This window comes from Malus domestica, chromosome 07 (genome assembly GCF_042453785.1).
Source record: "Malus domestica chromosome 07, GDT2T_hap1".
NCBI lineage: Eukaryota > Viridiplantae > Streptophyta > Magnoliopsida > Rosales > Rosaceae > Malus > Malus domestica.
Genome location: NC_091667.1, coordinates 30,999,295 through 31,022,284, shown reverse-complemented (window position 1 = coordinate 31,022,284; position 22,990 = coordinate 30,999,295). Strand labels below are relative to the sequence as shown.

At 37.6% G+C, this 22,990-nt stretch overlaps 5 protein-coding genes across 7 annotated transcripts; 1 reads left to right on the top strand and 4 right to left on the bottom strand.

Moving 5' to 3' along the window:
- Positions 1–82: 82 nt before the first annotated feature.
- LOC103432917 (uncharacterized) lies at positions 83–3,851 on the bottom strand. Of its 2 annotated transcripts, none has more exons than XR_529052.4 (8): positions 3,146–3,851; positions 2,938–3,043; positions 1,462–2,517; positions 1,282–1,344; positions 980–1,200; positions 773–891; positions 326–646; positions 83–224 (listed from the first exon to the last, which is right to left on the bottom strand). XR_529052.4 is itself a non-coding variant. In XM_070825320.1 (8 exons), exons 1-8 carry the CDS (start codon positions 3,212–3,214, stop codon positions 168–170), a joined length of 1,785 nt encoding a protein of 594 aa, XP_070681421.1. In that variant the 5' UTR covers positions 3,215–3,851; the 3' UTR covers positions 83–167. The 2 variants fall into 2 exon arrangements, 1 of the variants encoding a protein (XP_070681421.1); XM_070825320.1 differs by having other exon boundaries at positions 553–646.
- Positions 3,852–5,617: 1,766 nt separating this feature from the next.
- Positions 5,618–7,386, bottom strand: LOC103432918 (uncharacterized). The gene has a single exon (XM_008371144.4). It carries the CDS (start codon positions 6,529–6,531, stop codon positions 5,806–5,808), a length of 726 nt encoding a protein of 241 aa, XP_008369366.1. The 5' UTR covers positions 6,532–7,386; the 3' UTR covers positions 5,618–5,805.
- Positions 7,387–8,092: 706 nt separating this feature from the next.
- Positions 8,093–11,346, bottom strand: LOC103432971 (taxadiene 5-alpha hydroxylase-like). The gene is made up of 4 exons (XM_070825800.1): positions 10,855–11,346; positions 10,037–10,499; positions 8,889–9,082; positions 8,093–8,203 (listed from the first exon to the last, which is right to left on the bottom strand). The coding sequence occupies exons 1-4, from the start codon at positions 11,344–11,346 to the stop codon at positions 8,093–8,095; spliced, it is 1,260 nt and encodes a 419-aa protein (XP_070681901.1).
- Positions 11,347–14,860: 3,514 nt separating this feature from the next.
- Positions 14,861–16,801, top strand: LOC103432919 (chalcone isomerase-like protein 2). Of its 2 annotated transcripts, none has more exons than XM_008371146.3 (5): positions 14,861–15,278; positions 15,423–15,506; positions 15,608–15,763; positions 16,007–16,233; positions 16,502–16,801. In XM_008371146.3, coding segments are annotated over exons 1-5 (630 nt in total). In that variant the 5' UTR covers positions 14,861–15,277; the 3' UTR covers positions 16,664–16,801. The 2 variants fall into 2 exon arrangements, with proteins under 2 accessions (XP_008369368.1, XP_008369367.1); XM_008371145.3 differs by having other exon boundaries at positions 15,016–15,284.
- A 4,158-nt stretch (positions 16,802–20,959) lies between these two features.
- LOC103432920 (RING-H2 finger protein ATL74) lies at positions 20,960–21,610 on the bottom strand. The gene has a single exon (XM_008371147.4). It carries the CDS (start codon positions 21,608–21,610, stop codon positions 20,960–20,962), a length of 651 nt encoding a protein of 216 aa, XP_008369369.1.
- Between the last annotated feature and the right edge of the window lie 1,380 nt (positions 21,611–22,990).

The following is a 22,990-nucleotide window of genomic DNA, read 5'->3' as shown; positions in this document are numbered from 1 at the left end:
TAACAACCAAGTTAACAATTTTTCTGACCAACTAGGCGAAATAAATTACTTGAGACATGAAATTAAAGCACAAGGGCATCTGAACAAGAGAAATTCTATAATTGATCGTATTGTTACATCTTAGTTGTAAATGAAATTTGGAAGTACTCAAATGCTGGGATGGGAATTCAAGCTTTGGTGCAACGGGCGAGCATACTGTTTTGGCCAACTAGACTAATCAACGTCTGCAAAGGCAACGAGTACGATTCATATCATTGGCAACAAACTGTTAAGATGTTACAAATTGATTCAGAATTCAGCCAACAAGGAGTGAATTCAAAATAACCTGATATTAGACAACTAGTTGTAATCTGAAAAACGTAACGAAAAATCTCAAGACTTGTCAGTATTCTGCAACTCTAGATAACAGCCGGCAGATGACATACGACCTCCATTCTAATGTTACAGACCCAAACACTCGATGAACATAGCCTCGCGAACCTAATCAACTTAATTAGACAAAGATTGAAGGGAGGAAAAACTGCAGTACAGCAAAGGTCAGAAACAAGGTACATTTGTCGACAACAGGAAGTTGCAAGTCGAGTAAATGGAAGCTGCAGCAGCCCTAACAGCTAATGCCCTCTCTGAGTTATCCAATATCAGTGGTCTGCAAGACAAACAAAAAGATAAATGATGAGAAACATTTGCTTTAGTTTAGAATCATGAGTTGCAATCTAACTTCTAAGCAATTTTTCGAAGAACTCGACTTAGATTTGTGAAATCAAACGTTTACCTGGAATTATTTTCAGATGTTCCGAAATGTTGAATGCCGGAAGCAGCGTTCCATTGGACAAGTTGCAGGCCCTGGTCACAGTGAAGCTGCATTTCTTTTACTTGGTTCGACCAACCTTCCTGAAATTTAAAACCAGCATGTTCTATAAGAAAAAGCGAGAGATAAATAAACAATGAAATGAATTCAAGGTTTCTTTTTAACACTCACAAGCTGTTCCTCTTCTTCAGAAAGTGCTTTATCCATTTGCTCAAACAGTGGAATCCATCTTGCTCGATGCATGTCTGCAATAGCACATCTGGAAAATCCACGGGCAGAATTTCTTGCGATCTGAGGATCATTCTCCTGATCAGATGAAAATTCTTTTGCCAGCAATGATGGCAAATCTGTAGTTATAACATCTCGTACTCTCTTCCTACTGCGTCGCAATGCTGCAGTTTACAAAATAAATTACATATAAAAACAGGCTCCATCAACAAGATCTACTATTGATATTACAGAAAGAGCATTACCTGCAAGACGTCCTTTGACGTCTAGAAGAATAAGTCCCAACCACTGAGAAGCAATGGTAGCAGCTGCAAAAGAAAGACGGAAATAAATAATATCAACTATCACAACACTTAATTATTGACTAACAACGACTTAGACCACTTAAAGAACTGAACATTCAAGATCAAGAGTTAAAAACTGACCTTTAATAGAGAGATAGGATGATGTTTCCTCATTAGACAAAGGGCTGTCATCCTCGGGTGCCTGCATTGATGATGCCAACTTCAATGCTAGAGAATCTTCCTCTCTTTCAGGAATGGAGTGTGAAGCAAGACTTTTATCACTAAGCCTCTCTATTGTGGTTCGTTCAACATCCCCTCTTGTATGCTGCCTGCCATCATAGGCAGTATCTGGAAGCTGATATTCGTGAGAGAAATTTATCCCGGAATCATTCATATTTTCAATGTCCTTCCTGTTGCAAATTTCACTAGTTCCACTTTTTGGATTGTTTGTTTGCTTGTTTCCCAGGCGGTCATTCTCCAGTCTTTCTAATTTTACAAGCGACTCTATTATTGAACGAACCTGTTTTCTGTTCCTGACATGGTTGATAATCCCAGGGTTCAGGTCATTGAGCAGTCCACTTGGAGCAGCAATTTTCGCAAACCTGTCCACTTGTTCCCTCTTTGCGCGTTCCATCTTCTTCTTAACCTCATCTTTTGTAGTCTTCTTGGGACGCGGTTTTGGCACCGGTATGCCTCCATGAGTGGATGATAGGAAACCATTTTGCTTCATCTCCTTCCAAACTTTCATTGGATCTTTCTCTTCCAATGGGCCAGTGCAACTCCCACATTCAGAGGCGGCTCTTGCCTTCAAGGAATTGGTGCTTTTATAAGGATAAAATGGATCTTGCTTTTCTGAAATCGTAACATCTTCTGCGTTGAGATCCAATCCAATACCTTTCGCCTTTTCACATTTACTCCGATCCCTAGGCAAGGTGAACTTCTCAAAACTCTCGGTGCATTGCTGACTGTTGTCCAGAACCGTACTTTTGGCAATGCACGCATCAGTATTGAGATCAAGTGTAGAAGCAGGATTGATTGGTACTGACAATGTTTTACTCCAAGACTTTCCTGCTTGGGAAGCATCAACACCCAAAGTTATAGGAACCTCAGTAACTTGAGACATCCTTTCATCACCAGATCGAAATTGATCAATTGATTCCTTGATTTCCAACAATGTTGAATTATCGGTCTGAATTCCTGTGGCATAAAGGGTAAGAGTTAAGCACTGAACCCCCGAAACCACTCCAAATCGCAAGCCAAAACAACCTCGTGAAGTAACAAATTCACAAATGACTTTCAAATACAATCCAAATGCAAATCCAATGAAGCTACTTACGACTTAGATCTTGGACATCTCAGATAAATAATACCTTTCATTGGGTTTCAAATGCATTAACTATGACCTGTAAACTCAGTGCAATTTGCACAACTACTTGTAATTGAACAATTTGTACAGCACAATCAAAGCACACGAAACATAAAAACTTAATAGATTTACGAATTCACATTTTAAGCGCCAAATATTGCGAAAAAAACAAACATGAAAAGGGAGACAACATTCAACACCAAGAAAATCGATGCAGCAACAAGAAATTTAAAAATTTTTAAATAAATTACCTTCGGAACGGGACACCGTCATAAGATCTCGCATTTTCGCCCGTTTGCGAGGACCCAGCTCACGTTCTTGTCCCATCTCAGTACTGATTCGCTTCTCCCCAGCAATCTAAAACGACCCAGATATTAAAAACCCAATAAAATGAATCAAACGGAGAACATAAATTCTAAAAATTTAAACTGAGCAGGATTACAAAAAAAAAAAAAAAACCTTTGAATCGAATCTGGGAATCGGGGCCGACCCGTCCGAAACTCTCCCCGAATCGCATGGATTCTCCATAACCTTCGAACGCAATTAAAAAACGAAACTTTCAGACCGACCCTTTGCAAGAACTGGAAAATTTATCACATGGGCGCGAAATTTGAAAACTTTCCAACCCTAAACAAAAAGGGTCTGTCCCAAAACGACCAGTCTTCGTTCTTCTGATGAGAAATCAAGAAATGGGAAGGGTGAGGTTGGAGATTTGGATTGGCAGGGAAGAGGGGTTGGTGGGGTTAGGGTTTTTGATTGGGGGCGCGTAGGAGGACAGATCTCTGGTGGATATTTTTATTATTAATTCGATTTCGATAATTATCAAATTTGAATTTTTGCAGAGAAGAGCGCGCCCTCTCTCGCTGCTGACAGCGAAGATACAAATGTTGTTTGTTTTAATTTGTGATTAGGGACGAAGCTTTTAAAGATTAAACAACGAAAAACAACTCCTCCTAATCCATCAAATCAGCAGGATTCGTACGATGAAATTTGATCCAACGGTTAAAATTATTAAAATTATTATAACTTTTAAAGTAAGTTCCTATTTGTAGTTGTTAAATTAAATTTCAACATCACATATTTCCTAATTTAATAGATTAGAAGGAAGAGATTTTCCACAAACAACGTAAGGGCGTTTTCAAATTCAAACAAAGGTTTTGGGAGCGGAGGGATCTCTGTTTGGTTTGGGCCCAAAAGGGGGAATCATCATGCTTTTCCCACGCGTTTCGGATTGGGGATTGTTTGGTTGCATGGATAGCTGGTCACAATAATTAATCATGTAATCTTTTTTTTTGGTCAATAAATTAATCATGTAATCTTGTGTTGGGGTAATGTTTGGTTTTTCTTTAATGAATAAAACTTCATTCAAAGAGACAAACATCTACTACAACCAGTTTCATTACAATCAAATAACGAAGCACGAGAAGCAACGGGAAGGATAGACCTATCCCAAAGGTGCATCATGCATGTTAGGAGTTGATAGGTTGACATTAGCAATGAAATCCGTAACGAAATTAGTCACCTGGTAGATATGATTATACTTAACACAGTAGAATGAGGAAGCCATCCATCGAATATCTTCAATAATTGATCTTAATCTCAAGGGAATGCAACATTTGTTCTAGTCAGCATCAATGACAAACTTAGAATCTCCCTCCACACAAATATTGAGAAAAACACTTCTACATCAAATTTTAAAGCATTTCTCAATGCCAAAGGTTGCGCCATTGGAATAGTATTTTCTCCTCTCTCTCAGTGTTGGGGTTATGTAGATTGTAATAATTAGGACTTTTTGCATCACAACTTTATAATTTTACCTCAAATTGTGTATTTAGCATCCTTAATTATAGTGTATTAAATAATCCTCAAAACAAATGTATTTGTGAGTTAGGTCAATTGGTAAGAACACTTTGTTTGTCAAATTGAACTCAAATTTGAATATTCGCCCAACAAATTATAGTAGTTTAGAATAATTCATCATTCCTTATAAAAGACAAAATGATCAATAATTCATCATTTGATGATAAAACTTCTCTATCCGAATTACCAATAAATACAAAATCCAAATTGATAAAGTACAAAATACTAAAATTGATTGATTGCGAAAAAATCAAATTGACCACCCAAGTTCAACAAATAATGGCAAAAATTACATTGTTGATTATGGAAAAATCAAGAGATCTGTATAAACACACGCAGAAAAGATAATATCATATTTTTTTTGGTAAAAATAATAATAAATTAATGTTCGGATAAGGGAAAGGTCTAGCAATATGATCCACAATATCTCAAAAGCATTTCATGGTTATCAAATATTTGTACAACCCATCACCAATTGAAGCAAGTAAAGTCACAAACAATCATGTCTAAAATCCTGATTCTCTTTGTGAGGATCCTGAAAATATATGAATCATATATGTTCATCGTATATCGTACTGTCAAAAATTATTTTAAATATTTTTATTTAAAATTAAATACAAACAGTACTTGACATTATATTTAAAATTAAATACAAACAATACCTGACATTCTCAACAAAATGATCTAGAGAGGATCCTATTGGTCATGTCTAGTCGACCTTAAACTACTTGCAAAAATGTAAGATAATTCCAATCTTGTAGCACAAAGAATGCTTAGAGTTTCTCCAACGCATATGTCAAAATGTCCACATCAGCAATAACAGTATTAATATTTTCCAACTGATATGCCAATTTTTACATTGCATCACGTGGATTGGCAACAAATGTAGTTGCTGTCAAATTTGAATAGTTTAATTTAACATCTTAGGTGTAGAACAAAACTTAAAAAAAAAGAAGATCAAAGTGCGACATAGGAAAAAATACTTCAGAAAAAGTTTACGAAAAACCTAAATCTTAATTGAATAGACCCCGTAAATTCAAATATAATTAAACTTTAAAACAAACAAACAAATAAAACGAGATTCTAATAAATTGCTTCCTTCTTCTTGATGGGTTGTACAATTATAAATCATGAACTAAATGATTCAACTTAAATAAATTATTCTCCCTTTTTTCTTGCTTTCTTGTAGGAGGAGATCAATCAATTTGGTATAAATTTACAAATGAGTTGGAAGGGGATGTGAATTAGCATTATTGGGCCTAGGCCTGCAACAACCAACAATTCTTCAGCTGCGATTGGGCCTTCTCCCTGAAACTGCTGACCGGAACCAAACAGAAATGGGTGCAGCCCAAGCCCATACCGAGCCCGAAGCCCGACCCGTTATTGACTTTACTCGTCTTCAACAAGTAACAGGCGGGCCCACTCTCATTCCCCTTCCCCTGCACCACTAACCCCCACGCTTTCGTGATCGCATCCCCTCCGTCATCTTTACCGTTACACTCACCGCCACCGTTATCGTTGTCGTTCAGTTCTTCGACGAAGATAACGCCGTCGGGAAACGGCGCCGCTCCCGCCTCCCATTTACGTCTGAGCCCGTCCCAATTCTCCTCCTCCACCCGCTTCTCCGTCTCCAGCCTCGGCCTACCGTCCGTACTACTCCTCCCGTACACATTGACCAACAGCGGCGCCTCCCGGAGATTCTGGACGATCTCCACCACCGACCCCCTCATCCACTCATCCAACTTATCATACGCCGCCGCCGCAGCCTCGCTCCCGTTTCCACCTCCGCGCCTCCGCTCCCGCCCCACCGCCTCCAATCCCGCCCGCGCCATCGCCACTACCGAATTTCCTCTTTTCCCCCCGGATCCACGGATCATCGACACGCTCCGATTGGAATAAGGACTGCAAACGCAAAGACTGCTCTGACGGCGATGATCAAGAACGGCGCTGTTATTACCTCCGAATTGGATTCCAACCGATGCCATTCCCAATCACAGAAGAAACTGCGTCGTCCGATCAAAAACCAGTGTTTTCCGAAAACGTTTTCTTGCCGCCGACGTCTTTGAATCCGAGTCAGGTTGTTGCTGTGGTGGAAGCTGGAGCTGTTTCTCTTATATACGCGGCGGAGTTGGAATCCAAATCCAAAACTGGTGCTTGGAAAATAATCTCCACGTTTCCGAGTCCGGATTGGACTCAAAAGAGTCGGTTAAAAGGGCGACGATTCGGAATTTCCGAATCGTTATTTCGTTCGGCACGAGCGGGCGCGTGCTCGGATGCTCCGTCCCCGCGCGGTGCACGTGGACGCGGGGTTTGAATTCTTGGCGTGGAACGCAGTCTTTTGATCCGGGCCGTTGGTTGTGATGACTTCTTGTCAGATCAAGGGTGTTGGACCTTTTTGTAATGAAAAGGGTGGTTGGACGGGTCCCATCTGGCGACTGGGAGGACGTGGCGCGTTGAAAGTGCATGGAGTTCGGACGGTGGCACAGTCCGGACATCCGCTCCGTGGAAAGCTCGGCCAATGAATCCAGAGAGAATTGACACGTTGGCACAGCGGTTGGGATTTATATATCCACGTAGACAGAGTAAATCCACCTGGAATTAATGCGTCTGTTTTTTCCATTGGCCTCAAACTGTACGACCCCAACATAATTTATTTCTATGGCTGATTTACGGTCGTGTCCCATGAAATTGGGATCATTTCGTGTCCCATGAAGTTGGGATTTATATCTCCGCGTAGACAGAGTAAATATTTTTGCTAAAACTAGTTTCAGTCATTTGGAAAGCACATCTAAACAAGTCCATATATATTGTGATATATATATAAATGATGAGTTTATACTATTGATATGAATCCCGCATTGATGGAAGGTGGGACCTGCATGACCTTATAAAAGGTTTGACTACTTCTTATATTACTAATTGATTTTAAGGTGGAATCCAACTCTTTTTTCATATACGTTTTCTATCTTTGAATGATGTAACACCGTGACAATTTAACAAGCATACTAAAAAAATATTCAACCTCTTAGTTTGGTCTCTCGCTGAATTCTAATTTAATTGTAACGATATATAACGTAGGTTGAAAGTTCTTAGATTACGAGAGTAACAACGTATGTGCTAGTTATTGCATCACGTTGTGTGTCTACCTCTTTAATATCTTGATTTTGGACATGACATATAAAGTTCCCATACGTCAGATAATTACAACACAAGAAAAGCATGACAAAATTAAAAACAGTACTCTAATATTGATGTAGTAGTTGAAAGTTGACTCTTGAAAGAAGGCTGCATGTGGGTGGGTGCTTCAAGGAATTTAGTCAATCCCCTCAAATAAGACCCATATGATGGACTATTGACCAAGACTTTGAGGTATCGTTTAGTACGTAAACGGGACTAGACGGGACAGGACATGATCGAATAGGACGGAACAGATGATGTAAATATTGAAAAAGATAAGGAGAAATTTTGTCATAAAATGTTATAAATTTATGTTCCACGGATGTGGAACGAGTCGGTCCAGAGGGAAGAGGTGGAACGAAAAATCAGTCAAATTTCGTCCCATGGGACAACCCGTTCCACAGTTTTTAGGCGCACCAAACGTGGGACAGAACGGTTCGTCCCGTTTTGTCCCGTCTCATCCCACATACCAAACAGTACCTGAATGAATCAAAGCTCTAAATTATGGCATTAACACATGCATGGTGCCTTTTATATATAAAAAGGGAAATGATAAATACATTCTTTTTATCCGTCAACACATTTTAATTTAATTATGTTTGTAGTTTACTTCTGGCTCATTCAACCTGATGTTTATAAATAGATAAGAGTGTGTGACAAGATAAAAATGATATGTGATAAGTTAAGAGTGAATTCTCTTAACCACTTAACTCTTACGGTTACGTCTCTTGGCTCGGAACTCCATATAGTTATTTTTTATGAAGCTTAACTGGAAGTCCCATGGCTGGGTAGGGCAGTGGTTCACGTCTTACGGGTTCGTCCTTGATTATTGATGTCCAAGAATAATTCTTAGTTAGGTGATGAATGATGAGCAACACTTCAATTCTTGCAAATTCTATCCCGGGGCAAATCCGTGGACCTGCTCCAAATGGAATGTACGTGTACGGTGGATATGATGATTTTGATGAACTCTCGAATCGTGATGGATCAAACTTGTTTGGATCTTCAAATATCTTGTCGTCCATGTGTGTTGCAGATGCCACCCAAAAAACCTGTGATCATAACGTGCGATAAACTTTTGTTCGACGAAGTTCTGAGTTCAAAACTAATACGAGACAATGTATCACACATGATATCAACGAAGTTCTTAGCTCTTGTATAGTACCTTATATCCCTTGGGGACATCAAAGCCATCAAAGGATGTGTCTCTTGAAGCACATTTGAAGTTGCCCAAAGCTGGAGGGGTCAATCTCATGAGCTCTTGGGCCACTCTCCATGTGTGCTTCATCATTTGGATTTCACTCCATCTAAGCTTTCCATCATCCCTTGCTTCCACAGCCTTCACTACTTCTTCTTGCTCTGTCATGGTATATAACGTGCACATCAAATTACTAACCATATCTCATCATGCCAAATATTTATACCGTAACCCAGTTTTTTTTCAAGTAGTTAAGGGTATTCAACCTCATAATATATGTACTATTATACCGCAATTGATTTATAGCAACTGATTTATAATGTTAATAGTTTAATAAGTTAAGAGCATTCTGCATTATTTGTAATGTTATGTAGCAACTTATTCGTAGCTCCACAGTTCAAGTAGTTAAGAATATTTAATATTTAATTTTTATTATTTTTATTTATTTTTATTTATTTTTTTTAAAAGCATTCCCTTTAAGGATAATGCGTGTGTGAGTGTCCCTCCCCATGGGAAAACTTACTTGTCCCCTGACTTACCATTACAAAATTTTAACATTATAATCGAAACATCATTTAAAGATCATATATGCAAAAAATTATTTAATTTGGAGATCTTTTAGTCATTCATATACATAAAACAAATGGATGGTTTATCATACAGATGCTACTTGTTACCAAAACTGTTGATTAGTTTAACACATATGGATGATCAAAGAATCTCCAAATTAAATGATTTTTGGCAGATCTGACATCTAGAAAATAATAATAAAAAGAATGAACTGTACCAATTATTATAGGGGTGTGTTATCCACACACCCTTTTTTACTTCTCCCACACCCCTTGTTAATTTTTGTCCTTTGATCTTCTTCAATTCATCCGATCGGACGGCCGAAAATTAAAAGGGTGTGAGAGAAGTAAAAAAGGGTGTGTGGATATCACATCCCTTATTATATTCATACTGTAAATATTTGTTAATCGTAAGTGAGAGGACGCAATCATAATCCTCAGTTTAACATGTAATTTTGTACTGCAACTAATTTGTAGTTTAATAATTCAAGTAGTTAAGATTTCACGATGTTTGAAATAATTAATTAGATATCAAAGTTTCATTACCTTGAAGCACCTCACTACGAGTCTTGGGGTCTGTGGAAAGGTGTCTTATAAAAAGGCTGAGGAGAATTGTGGTGGTGTCATGACTACCAATTATCAGAGTGATGAAATTGTCAAGAATCTCCTCCTCTTGGAGAGGCTTACCATCTTCATCTCTCAAACGGAGGAACACTGAGATGATGTCGTTCTTTTGCGAGGGCTTGTTTTTCTCTTCCTTTTGTCGATTTTGCATGAGTTTTGTGAGGACCTGTGATATCCTGGCACGTGCCTGCATGGCTCTGTAAAATATGGTCCCCGGAACGTTCAACGGAACTGCCCACAAACCCTTGGTGGCAATGGTAAAATCTTCAAGCAATGCATCTTTCTCTGGCCCTTCTGGTAGTCCAAAAAACAAACTGCAGGTCACCTTGAATGTTATTTTCTTCATCAAAACCACCATTTGTACCAAATCCTTGCCATCTAGCTCCTGTATAATGATAAGTCAAAAGTTATTAAGTAAATTGCGTTGCATATATATGTTGTCCAATATCTAATAAATAGGGTGTTGGATTTTCATCATGCGTCCTGGGTTAGAAACTCTTCATTTCCTAATATTGTATAATAGTTTCGAACTCTATTCCCTCTCCTTAACAGTAACAATTCTTTTAAAAGAAAGCTAAGCAAACTGCGTTAGTCCACGACGTTGCAATTAGAAGCAACAATGCATATCACGTTAACTAGCATTTGGTTGCATCTAATTTGAAAGAGGTTTCGAGTTCGAATATTCCTTCATGTTAATTTTAAACAAAATAGTGTATCAAGCTAGCTAACACATATGCTACCTGAAACAACTGTTTTTGCACTAGAGAATCGATTTCACCCACAAATCTCTGAAGGCTTTCTGGTTTTAAGAAGCTCATCAGTGCATTCCTGACAAGTTTGTGCCTAGACCCTGAAAGCTCAAAGATGCTGTGCTTTCCCAAAACCTTGGCTGCACTTGCGACTTGGTTGCCTGCAATACCATTGTCACTTCCGCTGAACACAAACCGGTTTCCGGCTTGGCCAGTAAAAACCACTGTTTTGGAGCCCATGAGTGAGGTTTTGAACACGGGTCCATACTTGCGGATTCGGGTTTGGATCCACTCACCAGTTTTGTCCTGCTTTTGTGCCTTAATGAAGCTTATGGACTCACCAATGAGAGGAAGACCAAATGACCCTGGTGGAAGCTTCTTGCACAGGGAAGAAGATGAAGTTTTAAACTTGAAATATCCAGCAAAAATGGCTATTAGGGTTAATGCTGAAACTGTGATAAACTGTAGTAAAGAGAGTTCCATTATTAATGTTTACTGAATTGAAGAAGATGGTTAGGGAGTTCCGTAAACCTTTGCAGTTCAAGCAGTTAAGAGTGCTTAACGCTACGCTCCAAGTAAGTCCCGTTAAGGTTGAATTTTTAATAAGCATATGATGTGCATGTTAATATATATATGAGAAGGTCGTCAAGCATAAAAGAAAGAAACTAAAGAGCCTTCTACTTGTATTGTACGTAAGTTTGGCAAGGAATAAAGTTGGAAATCTCATGCCAGAGATACCAATGCAAATGATCCAATAATATTGTCCATTTCACTTGTCTGCCATCGATGATGATTTTCAGAAAAAAAAAAAATTGACACCTTAATTGTCATATATATGTCATGATCGTATGGCACTACTTTGTTTACATCACCGATGATCATTGGTGCAAACAACGTTTGATAATGTACATTTGAAATCATGTTAAATGATATTAATATTGTTTTAATAGAGTTAGAACTAGATTGTGGTTGTATTTTTTACAAAACTATTTTTATTATGCTATGAAAATAAACCGCTGTGAAAAAAAAAATGCAAGTGTTGATAAATTATAATGCTAAAAGTGGGTTTAGCAAAAAAAATGGGGGTACGATTACCAATATGAAAGTTTTATTAATTGGTATTGTTCAATTACCTCTTCTAAAAAAAACGTTTTTTTAGAAGCATGTGTAGAGCTGTTTATGTTTTCTCTTATTTTGGACCCATGAATTTGAAAAGAAAAAAAAAACAGTTTTTTTTCATTTACCAAAACAAAAGTAAGGCCTCAACTTTTCTAAGAACCTGCTTTAAAAAAATTTAAGTAACGTCAAACCAGCCCTTAGTCACATACTCGTTTTATATTTAGATAAATTTCAATTCTTATACCGTATCGTATCTGAAATTTTCGCTCCAAATAAGTTGCTTCATTGGAATTTTAAGGGATCAGCCCGCCATTTGGCAATGCTATTGGGCTTCTGTTATAATGTGGAGGCCTATCTAAGGATGGGCCCAATGAGGGAATCTTGGATTGTACGAAAATTTGCCAAGGAATAAAGTTGGAAATCTCATGCTTCGGCCAGAGATACCATTGCCAAGGCAAATGATCCAATAATATTGTCCATTTCTCTTGTCTGCCATCGATGATGATTTTCAGAAGAAAAAAAATGACACCTTATTTGTCATATGTCATGATCGTATGGCACTACTTTGTTTACATCACCGATGATCATTGGTGCAAACAACGTTTGATCATGTACATTTGAAATCATGTTAGACAATATTAATATTGTTTTAATAGAGTTAGGACTAGATTGGGGTTACTGTGTTTTTTTCAAAACTGTTCATGTTTTGCTCTGAGAATAAACAGCTGTAAAAAAGGCCGGTAAGTGTTTGGTAAAAGTGCTTTTAGCAAAAAAAAGATGAGGGTAGAATTATCAATGTGAAAGTTTTATTAATTGGTGTTGTTCATCTGCCTCTTAAAAAAAACTTTTTTTTTAGAAGCATGTGTAGAACTGCTTCAGCTATTTTGGACGCATGAATTTGAAAAGAAAAAAAAATTATTTTTCATTTACCAAATACAATTAAGAGTCTAAATTTTTTAAGAAGTTGCTTTTAAAAAAACTTAAGTAACCTCAAACTAGTCCTTAGTCAGGTAGTCATTTTATAATTGTATAATTTCAATTTCTATAAGGTATTGTATCTGAATTTGTCACTCCAAATAAGTTGCTTCATTGGTATTGTTAGGGACCAGCCGATTCAGCCCGCCATTTGGCAATGCTATTGGGCTTCTGTAACAATGTGGAGGCCTATCTAAGGGTTGGTATGGGATACCAAACTAGCCCAAGGATGGGCCGAATGCGGAAACATTTATCTTGAAGCGTGGGCTACCATAAAATCGCACACAACAATATTGTTGCAATTGGTAGGTCATAGGTGCATGTAAAAAAAATCAAATTCTAATCCATGTCCAAAAATAAAATAGAAAAAAATAAAGCATCCGATTGAAAGTATTTTTAAAAAGATAGAAAACATTTTTAGAGAAATTATGTGTTTCTTTCATGAAGCACTTTAAGTGCTGCTTCAGAATTCACTTACGTTTTTACTAATGATCGGTTCCAAAAATATTTTCACTAAAAGATTTTTGGTTATTTTAAAAATACTTCCAGACGAAATCAAATATATTTTATATCCTATTTGCCCTTCTGTTCACAGGAAGGTGGACGGTATATGATGTTGATTCATAAGGACGGGTAGGTAGACCGTAGAAGGAACGGTCGACGCAAAACTTGAACTGTTGCACACGTGGGTAGCTGGAGGCCCTCCAACTAAATTCTTAATTGAAAAGGTCGTAAATATTGAGGACTTGTCAGCAAATTTTGGAAAAGAATATGGACTATGAAAAGTGGCTATCTTGGTACCTTGCAAACCAAGTGACACACTCTTGGTGTTAATGTATCCATGCATGCTGTATGGAAATTGGGAGGATAAATCTCACAATCCATTTCTTATGAAGCACATTTTGAATAGTTTGAACTCATTTTATGTCTTCTTTTATAAGTATAAAAGTAGAGGGGGATGCGAACTCGGAACATAGGGTACAAAGATGAATGTTTTTAACTAATTGCAAGCTCCTTACTAGCTCATTGCATGCTCATTTATTGGCATAAGTAATCCAAATCATGGAAAGTTTATCATATAAAACTAAACAGAATCATAAGGTATAACTGGTAGATTTGCTTTGACGTATAACATAAATAAGCAATGTCGATGCAAATTTCTGTCATATCTAGTTTTGATGAAAATGCACTTGCAAAACAATCAACACATTTAATCAAGGACCTAAGCCTCACCCGCCCACGAGGTGAGGGGGGTGGGGGGGTGGGGGTTAGGCCAATGGATCTCCGATGCCTAAGTTAGTTTATCTGAGAAGAGTAAAGTGTTTAGGGCTTTTAGGTATAGCAAAAGCTTACCGAAATTTGGTAGAATATGGGGTATATATAGGAGGAGAGAGCCGGCCATAGTGTTAGGGTTTTACCCTACACATGGTTGCATCATATTGGTCAAGGTTTATGAAGAAATATTATCAAGATATTAAATAGGAAATAATATAATGAGATAATGGAGTAATTATCCCTAATTGATTTAAATAAGGATTACTTATTTGAATGAAGTCAATCTTCAATTGGGAATATATTAAAGATAGAATTTGGGTAATTAATCCTTATCTTTAATGTTTTGACTTTTCTTTACCAATGGCAGGTGAGTTGTGTGCAGTCGTATTCAGCTGTTGGTGACCTTCAGGGGTGTGAGCTGCGCGTGGGAGTATCTGAGGAGCTCGCCCACTTACTGAGGGCAATCTTGTCTTTCTTAAGCAAAAATTCATGTGTAGCCTCTAGAATTTTTTGAATTATTTTAGGCTCCACAAGCAATTTATGTGTTTTAATGCGAGTGAATTGGTCATGACATGTGTTCGTATTCCACTACCATACAAAAGACCCCAAATTATCTAAATTTCTAATCAAATTTGGGTTTGACATTGGAATTTTTACAAGGGTAGTGCTATCCATACACCGTTTTTCACATTCTACACATCTTTGTTATTTTTTTCCAATTTATTCAATCCGACGATCGAAAATTAAAAGATATATGTAAGAAGTAAAAATAGAGACGTGAATAACACCATCATTTTCTCAATTGCAAAGTTAAGTTGGAGAAAGTGAGATGTGATCACAAGCTTTAACAACCTCCACAAGAGTACCACCTACCACTTGGCCAAGACTGGAAGGCAATTGTCAGCTGAAAATCTCACACCCCAAGATATATACAGCCTTCAAACATCAGTTACATGCAATTTCATTGTTTTTTCAGACAAACATTTCCACCTCCTCCCTCCATCTCCCCAGCTTCCTGCTAATCATACCCCCAAATCACAAAGCCAGTAAGAGTAAGAGCTCCCTGCCTCTCTGCTAAATTGCTAATCATACCCCCTCTAATGCTTATTATCCCATTTATTTTTCATTTATTTTTTATATTTTTTTTGTGGATTTTTCATGACTAAATTTTTAATCTTTGTGTTTTGCAGTGGGCACTGAAGTTGTATTGGTGGATGAGGTCCCTTTTCCTTCTAAGATCACAACCACCAAGCCTTTATCTCTGCTGGGTCAAGGTAAAGCCTTCATCTTATACATGCTAATTAATTACATATCTGGGTTTATTAAGTTAAGTAAATCAAAAAAATTACTGATGGGTAAATTGGGATTTTTGCAGGAATTACCGACATAGAGATTCACTTTCTTCAAATTAAGTTCACAGCAATTGGGGTTTACCTGGATGCTGAAATTGTGTCACATCTTCAACAATGGAAGGCCAAAAAGGCAAATGAACTTGCAGAAGATGATGACTTCTTTGATGCTCTTGTTTCTGGTAAAGTTTCAATCTTTAGCTTTCATATTTTATTTGGCTAATACCAATTTGATAAACGCGTGTCGTGCCAGTTGGTCAGGGTAGTGTGACGTGCGACTCTAAATTAGAGTAGATTAAAATACCTGTCGTGCTAGTCGGTCAGGGTAATGTGTCGTGCCGCTCTAAATTAGAGTAGCTTAAAATATCTGTCGAGTTTTAAGTTAACCCAATTCGTCCCTTGATCGAACTGTGTGTTGCATGTAGCTCCTGTCGAGAAATTCATTAGGGTTGTGGTGATCAAGGAGATCAAAGGGTCACAATATGGAGTGCAGCTTGAGAGTGCAGTGAGGGACAGATTGGCAGCTGATGACAAATATGAGGAAGAGGAGGAGGAAACCTTGGAGAAAGTTGTTGAGTTCTTCCAATCAAAGTACTTCAAGAAGGACTCCGTCATCACATTCCATTTTCCTGCAACTTCTAACACTGCTGAGGTACAGAATCATGTTACATCGGAAACTTGACAAAACAATATACGATATAGGAAAACTAACGAAAAATCCTTAAAAACTTTAGTTTTAATGAAAAATAACAAATAAAGGTGTAAGTGAATGGTACCAGAAAAAGGTAAAAATGTTATTTTTTGTTAAAAGTGAACAGTATCGGAAATGTTTCGTTAAAACTTTTGATATAAATTGCGGTGGTTAAAAATCGTTTCTAGCTGTTGTTTAATTTGTACTTGGTACTTTTGTGTGGATGCAGATTGTGTTTAGCACTGAAGGGAAGGAAGAGTCAAAGATCAAAGTGGAGAATGCAAATGTGGTGGAGAATATCAAGAAATGGTATTTGGGAGGGACGAGAGGGGTGTCTCCGTCGACCATCTCCTCCTTGGCCAACACTCTCTCGGCTGAGTTGACCAAGTGAGTTGACTAACTGAATCTGTTGTTCTGGGGATTTGAAATTGCAAGGCTCTTTTTGAAGTTTGTTAAGTGGAAAAACCTGCTGTTTCTTGTGCTGTTTTATGTAATAAAATCGATTATATATAGAGTTCTGGCTGTTCAATGTCTTGTGCTTATGGAAAACGGATTGAGATCCTCTCCGGATCTCATACTCGGGAGCCTCCGAACCAAGCAATCTAGACCGTTCAATTTAAGTTTTACAGTTCTCATTAGTCATCGAATTGGCTCACCTAACACATAATCTCTCTCTCTCTTTTGAACGCTCTGGATTGCCTGATTCATGGGCTCTGGAGTGTGAGATCTAGAGGTGATCTCAATTCATGAAAAGCATACATGAAAATGGGTTATTAATTTGAAATACTGTCACAGTGACGTACCTAATATAGGTAAATCTCTCTCGTGAAGGAGAACTAGATCCTCACCATTGAAAATGACTAATCCATCCTCTATTTGTCCTCAAACCTCTTAAAATCTGATGATTAATATCAAGAAAACTTATTGGTAGCACATTGTTGATCATCTTGCTTATAGAGGTCGAATAATATGATCACTAATACGAATATAACATTGTTGATTAGGAAATGGGCCGGGCTTCTGGGCCTAAATCCGTGTTCGGGTCGGGCTTGAGTTGGACTATTTTGGGCCGAGCCGACTTCAGTTTCAAAGTCTCAGCCCCACCTGCCTTATACGGGCCGAGTTGGACCTTGGACCAAGTCCGACACGTGAGCCCAAGAATTAACTTCTGTTTTTTTTTATACAATGATTGTTAAGGATGATTTTGGCTAAAGCCAAGAGTCAACGATAATTAGGTATTAAACTCGATGTTCAAAGGCAAACTTGATACTTTCCTGTCTTCCACCTACGAATGCAGAAAAATATCACTATATCATAAGACTAATGACAAGATTTAATTCATTATCAACCATATCCATATGATCTTCAAGACTTGAATAAAAATCGGCCTACGAGTATAGAAAAATATCACTACATCGCGTAATACTAACGACAAGATTTAATTCATTACCGGATAGTCAGTAAATTGAGCACATCCCAGTGAATACACAAGTATTGTCCCATGGTAGTAAGGAGCCGGCAAAACTAGGTTGTCTCTAATTGGTTGGTTCATGCGGCACTAAAGCTAGGAAGATAGAAACTAAACTTAATGGAACACCTCGTAGTCATGCTACTACATGCAAAAGATAAGCCACCTCCTGCCAATACCTAATATGGTCGGACCAGAAAATACAACATAAGTTCCTAATATAAATTTCAAAATTAAAACAAGTAATTTATAAACTTATTTCTAAAAAGGCTTTTGAGCCAAAATGGTGTGTCAAATTGACATAATTCATCACTTTGATCTCTAATGTTTGAAACCGATAAAAGTGGTTCCTGAGTTTGTCCATCATTAATTATTTTGGTCATTCCGTGAAAAATTAGTTAAATAAGGATCAAAATGACAAAAATAACCTCAATTTATTAAGTAATTGGCCAAAATGATTTGACAAAAATAGAGAATTTTATTTTCATTTATTTTATTTAATGAATTTTTTTTTTTACATAAAATCCAAAATAATTGATGGTGAACGGACCCGAAATCATTTTGACTAAAAAATCTTCTAAAAATACGCATTCTAACAAATTCCCTCTTCCTAAATAAAAGAATACAAATCGTCCATGACAACACAACTCACTAAGTCCACTACCATACGAACAAGGATCCAATTGGTCATACGTGACGAGCTTTAAACGTACCTTATCGGTACGTTTCATGTCCTTTATTCGATGTACTAATCATATATGGCTAGTGGATCACTACATAAACATAATATTGGACACTTTTAGTGCACACCTAAAAGAAATAGAAAAACTAATAAAAAAAATGCTTGAAAACTTTAAATTTTAATAATGACAAAATAAAAGGTAAAATGAATAGTACAAGGTTTGACTTTTTAGTGTAAAAATGTGGTTTTTCGTTAAAGTGAACAGTACTGTGGGCTTTTCGTTAAAATTCTCAAAAGAAATTGCCACAAAGGATTGAAACCCGAGTCTAAATATACATTGTTTTCAAAAGTAACTTTGATCCACCTACTTAACTTTGTTATATTATTTAAGGACATTCTATTGTTAAATTTAATAATTTATCGCATATAAACACCGATAAGTAACTAGTATTTCATAATAGCGTTCCTCGAGTTTCAATACCAAATATTGACTTGGCAGTAAATTAAATTTTTTTTTTCAATTGAAAGGGTAGAGAATTTCATTCCTTAAAAGAACCAAGTCAATATATGAAAGTAGTGCAACAAAAGGCTGAAACATCAGCCAAACAAGCCAATACACTCTTCAAGAAGAGGATCAGTGATGAGGTCTGGTGGTTCCTCAAACCATGAACAAAGTGAACCGCTGAAGAGGGTAGTACAAAGGCTTGGCGACGCATATGAGTAGGAAAAGCTTCAGTGATCCCAGTCATTAACGCTTTAACGTCCTCCACAACAGGCCCAACATGAGACATATCTAGTGAGGGGATGGGTAGTAATCTTTGGAGATAGGTACGTTTGATATCAATCAGGTTCGAAAGAAGAGGGGATGATGGTCCAGTGATAAAATGATGCTTAAGAAGATGCCCTCAACTCCCCATTGCTTGAAAACATGGGTTTGAAATGAGGTAGTGCAGGAATCAAACTGCTGACTTGTGGGCAAATAAAAGGTGAAGAAAGGGGGGAAAAAGAGAGTTCGTGATTCCATTCTGTGAGCACAGAAATGATGATGCCTTTTCCTTGTGTTCCATATACAATTGCCCATCAAATCAAACAGGGAAAATGCGGCTAAGGAAAGGAAGAGGATCCTCTCCTGAGCTCAGGATGGGGATCCTCTTGATCAGCTCATTTGGGTCGTTCAAATTTAATTCAACAACTCCAAACAGAAGGGTCCTTTAAAAGTTATAATAATTGCAACCGTTGGATTAAACTTAAACAGTTCAGATAAGCTGGTCAGGAGGATTCACATCCTGAGCTCAGGAGAGGATCTTCTTCCCTAAGTAAACATGCATATGTTTTCATTAGCTTCCATTTCTGTACCTTATAACTTTTACTATTGGTTTTCTACAAATGAGGGAGGGAGATTTACACTTGAGACGTCTTTTAACATCACGAGGAGGATTAACAGTAGACTTATCACATTGAAATATAAAATAAATAACACCAGACCAGTTCTAAAAATAATTTTTTTGTTGTGATTTGAAATTGAAACCTTTTCATGGGACTTGCCCAAGAATAGAATTTACACCTTTAGAGCATCTCTGAAGGTGTTGTCAAATCTTAGGCGGAAATGCCTCTATGCATGTTTCAAAAATCTTTCCAACAGAAGTATTATTTGCTGATTGGATATGAAGCTTCTGTAATTAAGAATTAAATTTGACATCAACATTAAATTTATTTTGGGATAATGTTAGGGAGACTAAATTTTGGAAACTAAAGGACATGGAAGTTGATAATTGGTTTACTACTTAAGCGTTGATTAATGTGCTCAATCATATTGGTGACACATCATTTGGTTTGCAAGTTTAGTTTAGAAATTTAGTTTTCCTAACATTACCCTTTATTTTGTGTTAGTTTAATAGTGAATTCCTTATTCTACTAAAATTTCGGCAAATAAAAATTTTGTTTCAACAATTTTTTTAATAAATTCAACCATTTAAAGCTCTTCGTTAATAAGAAAATAATATTTGACAATATGATTGAAGAAACACAAAATTTGACATAAGACTTTAGATTACCACATCAATTATTAATTATAATTTGACATTCCCATGTACAATAGAGAACCTTACGAGGATGCAATTATTACGGTATCTGATTAACCAATCATACACTGCTATTCGTATTAACTTAAGGACAAGGATTGACTGCCCTCCACTTTTGGTGCCCTACTTGTGCTCTCATGTTTGCGTGGTCACGGTTAAGCCACGTCAACATTTTATATTACTATTCATTTTCGTCTTATTATATCTATAAAAAAAACAAAATAAAATGTTGACGTGGCTTAACCGTGACCACACAAAACAGGAGGGCACGGAGAGGGCACCAGAAGTGGATGACAGACGATCATTGTCCTTAACTTAATCATATTACAATATGATTAGCTTATAATACTACAAGAAGTATATCAGGATACATGAAAGTACATTGCCTAGCATCTCATACAACTAAAATTTACCCTTAATCCACAAATACAATACAAAAATATAGCATTCTACAAGCTAGCCAGCCTCATCAACAGAGACTGCCACATCACCTTGTCCACCTGAGGATACATTTCCAGCATGTCTAGCACCACCGTCACCAACATTTTCGGCCGAATCCGAACTGCCCGCAGCCGGCGGCTCAAGCAACGAATGGCGGCAAGTCGGGCACGACGAATGTGACAAAAACCATGTGTCAATGCACCTGGCATGAAATCCGTGGTTGCATTTCGGCAGCAGCCTCACTTTCTGCCCGTCCATAAATTCTCCAAGGCAAATTGGACAATCCGTGGCAGCTATATTTAGTCCAGTCCCATATATCACGATGGGAATCCGACGCAATATGCTTTTTTTAAGCCCGGTGACCGCCAACCGCGCCGCCGTCTCGTCTGGTGTCTCAGGAGAGAACCTTCTGCTGCATCTCAGCGCACACCGGACTATTGAGTTTAGTCCCAATGCAAATATCAGAGCGCACAGCAAGGCTGCCAGGATGATGACCATGTTGCTGTCAAAATTGGCTTCATTGGCGTACGCACCACGTGTCCCGCTCCCATTGGATTCATTGGCGTGATTGCCACGTGTCCTGCTTCCGCTGGCTGGTGATGCTGGTGTCGTTGATATTGGTTCTAGAAGTAGGCGGTGTGGACGGTGGTGATGAAGAGATGCCATTGATTGATGAACTTTTAAGAGTTGCTTCGATTCACCAAAATTAAGAGCAGCGACTTGTAGTTCAGTTGGTTAACAGAATTTATTTTGTGCTATTGAAGTTTCAAGCTCGATTTTCTCCTCTTCAATATCACTTATGTCAATTAAAACGTACAATATAATTGGTTGAGAGCATTAAACTCAAGCAACATGAAATTATGAGTTCAATTTCCGCTCTCCCCTAATATCGCTTGCAGCAGTTCACCGAAACTAAGAGAACCCAATTTCCTCTACTTGAAGATAAGGCAAAAGATGGTACCTTTTTGGTGAAACTAGGCAAATAAGCTTGGAGTTTGACGTCTCCATGGATTTTTGGCGCCAAATCGAACGACAAAGGAGACTGAGAGGAGGGAATTCATCCTCCCCATGTACAGGGCAAAGCTTTCTCTTATTTTCTGCTCCACTCTAGCTAGCTGAGAGAGAGAGAGAGAGAGAGAGAGAGAGAGGCCTTTAGGGTTACTAGTAATTTCTGGAAGGATTCCAATTAGATAAAAGGACTTTCAAGAAAGCATATATAGATGGTGCCTGTGAGACTGATGAGGGAAGAGGTGGTGAATATTAAAAAGGCTGAAACTTTAAGGTAAACTATCACTTTTGCTAATAACCCGATAACCCTTTTTTTCCTCAGAAGAACCACCCCAAAACTCTAAAAGGACATGGATGAAGATTAAGAAAACTCAGAGGCTCAAAGGTTGAAGCTTGTTCTCCTTTCCTTTTTCATTTCTAAAGAGAGAGAGAGAGAGTTGGGTGTTTTCTGCAGATTTGTATGAGTTATAGAGACGTTTTTGTAGTATTTGGATTGTATGTGGCTGAGGGGATTACAGATAGGAGGATGCCAAATGAGATTCAGATGGTTGTCCTTTCAAATTCCAGTGTGTGCATTATTGTGGTTAGAGAAGTGACATGCAGTGCAGAGGATTAAAGTGTAGAATAAGGTAGAGGGAAAGGGTGGTGCTTTAATTAGCAAAAGTAATCAAAATATAAAGTTAAAATATTTGATTACTGTTAAGAGGCCAAACGATTCGGATAATTTAAATTGAATCTGACGGTTTTTATTAACTCATTCTGTTGGTTTTCTTCATACAAATTAAGGATTCTGATTCTTCTTTCACACAAACGACATGTCCAAATTTTCTGATCCTTTGGCTGCGGATACTAAGGTCTGGAGAGAATCCAAAATCCTTGATCCCACCTAATCTTAATTTAATTGTGGGTCTAAAAAGAAAGAAAAGCTCTTATTCCAAGCACCAAGTCCTTCTCCGACTCCTTCACTCTTCTTTCTTTTATTGAAAAGTCCAATCATTGTTTCCACACTTAGCCGATGTTAACAAGCAATTGTTGAGA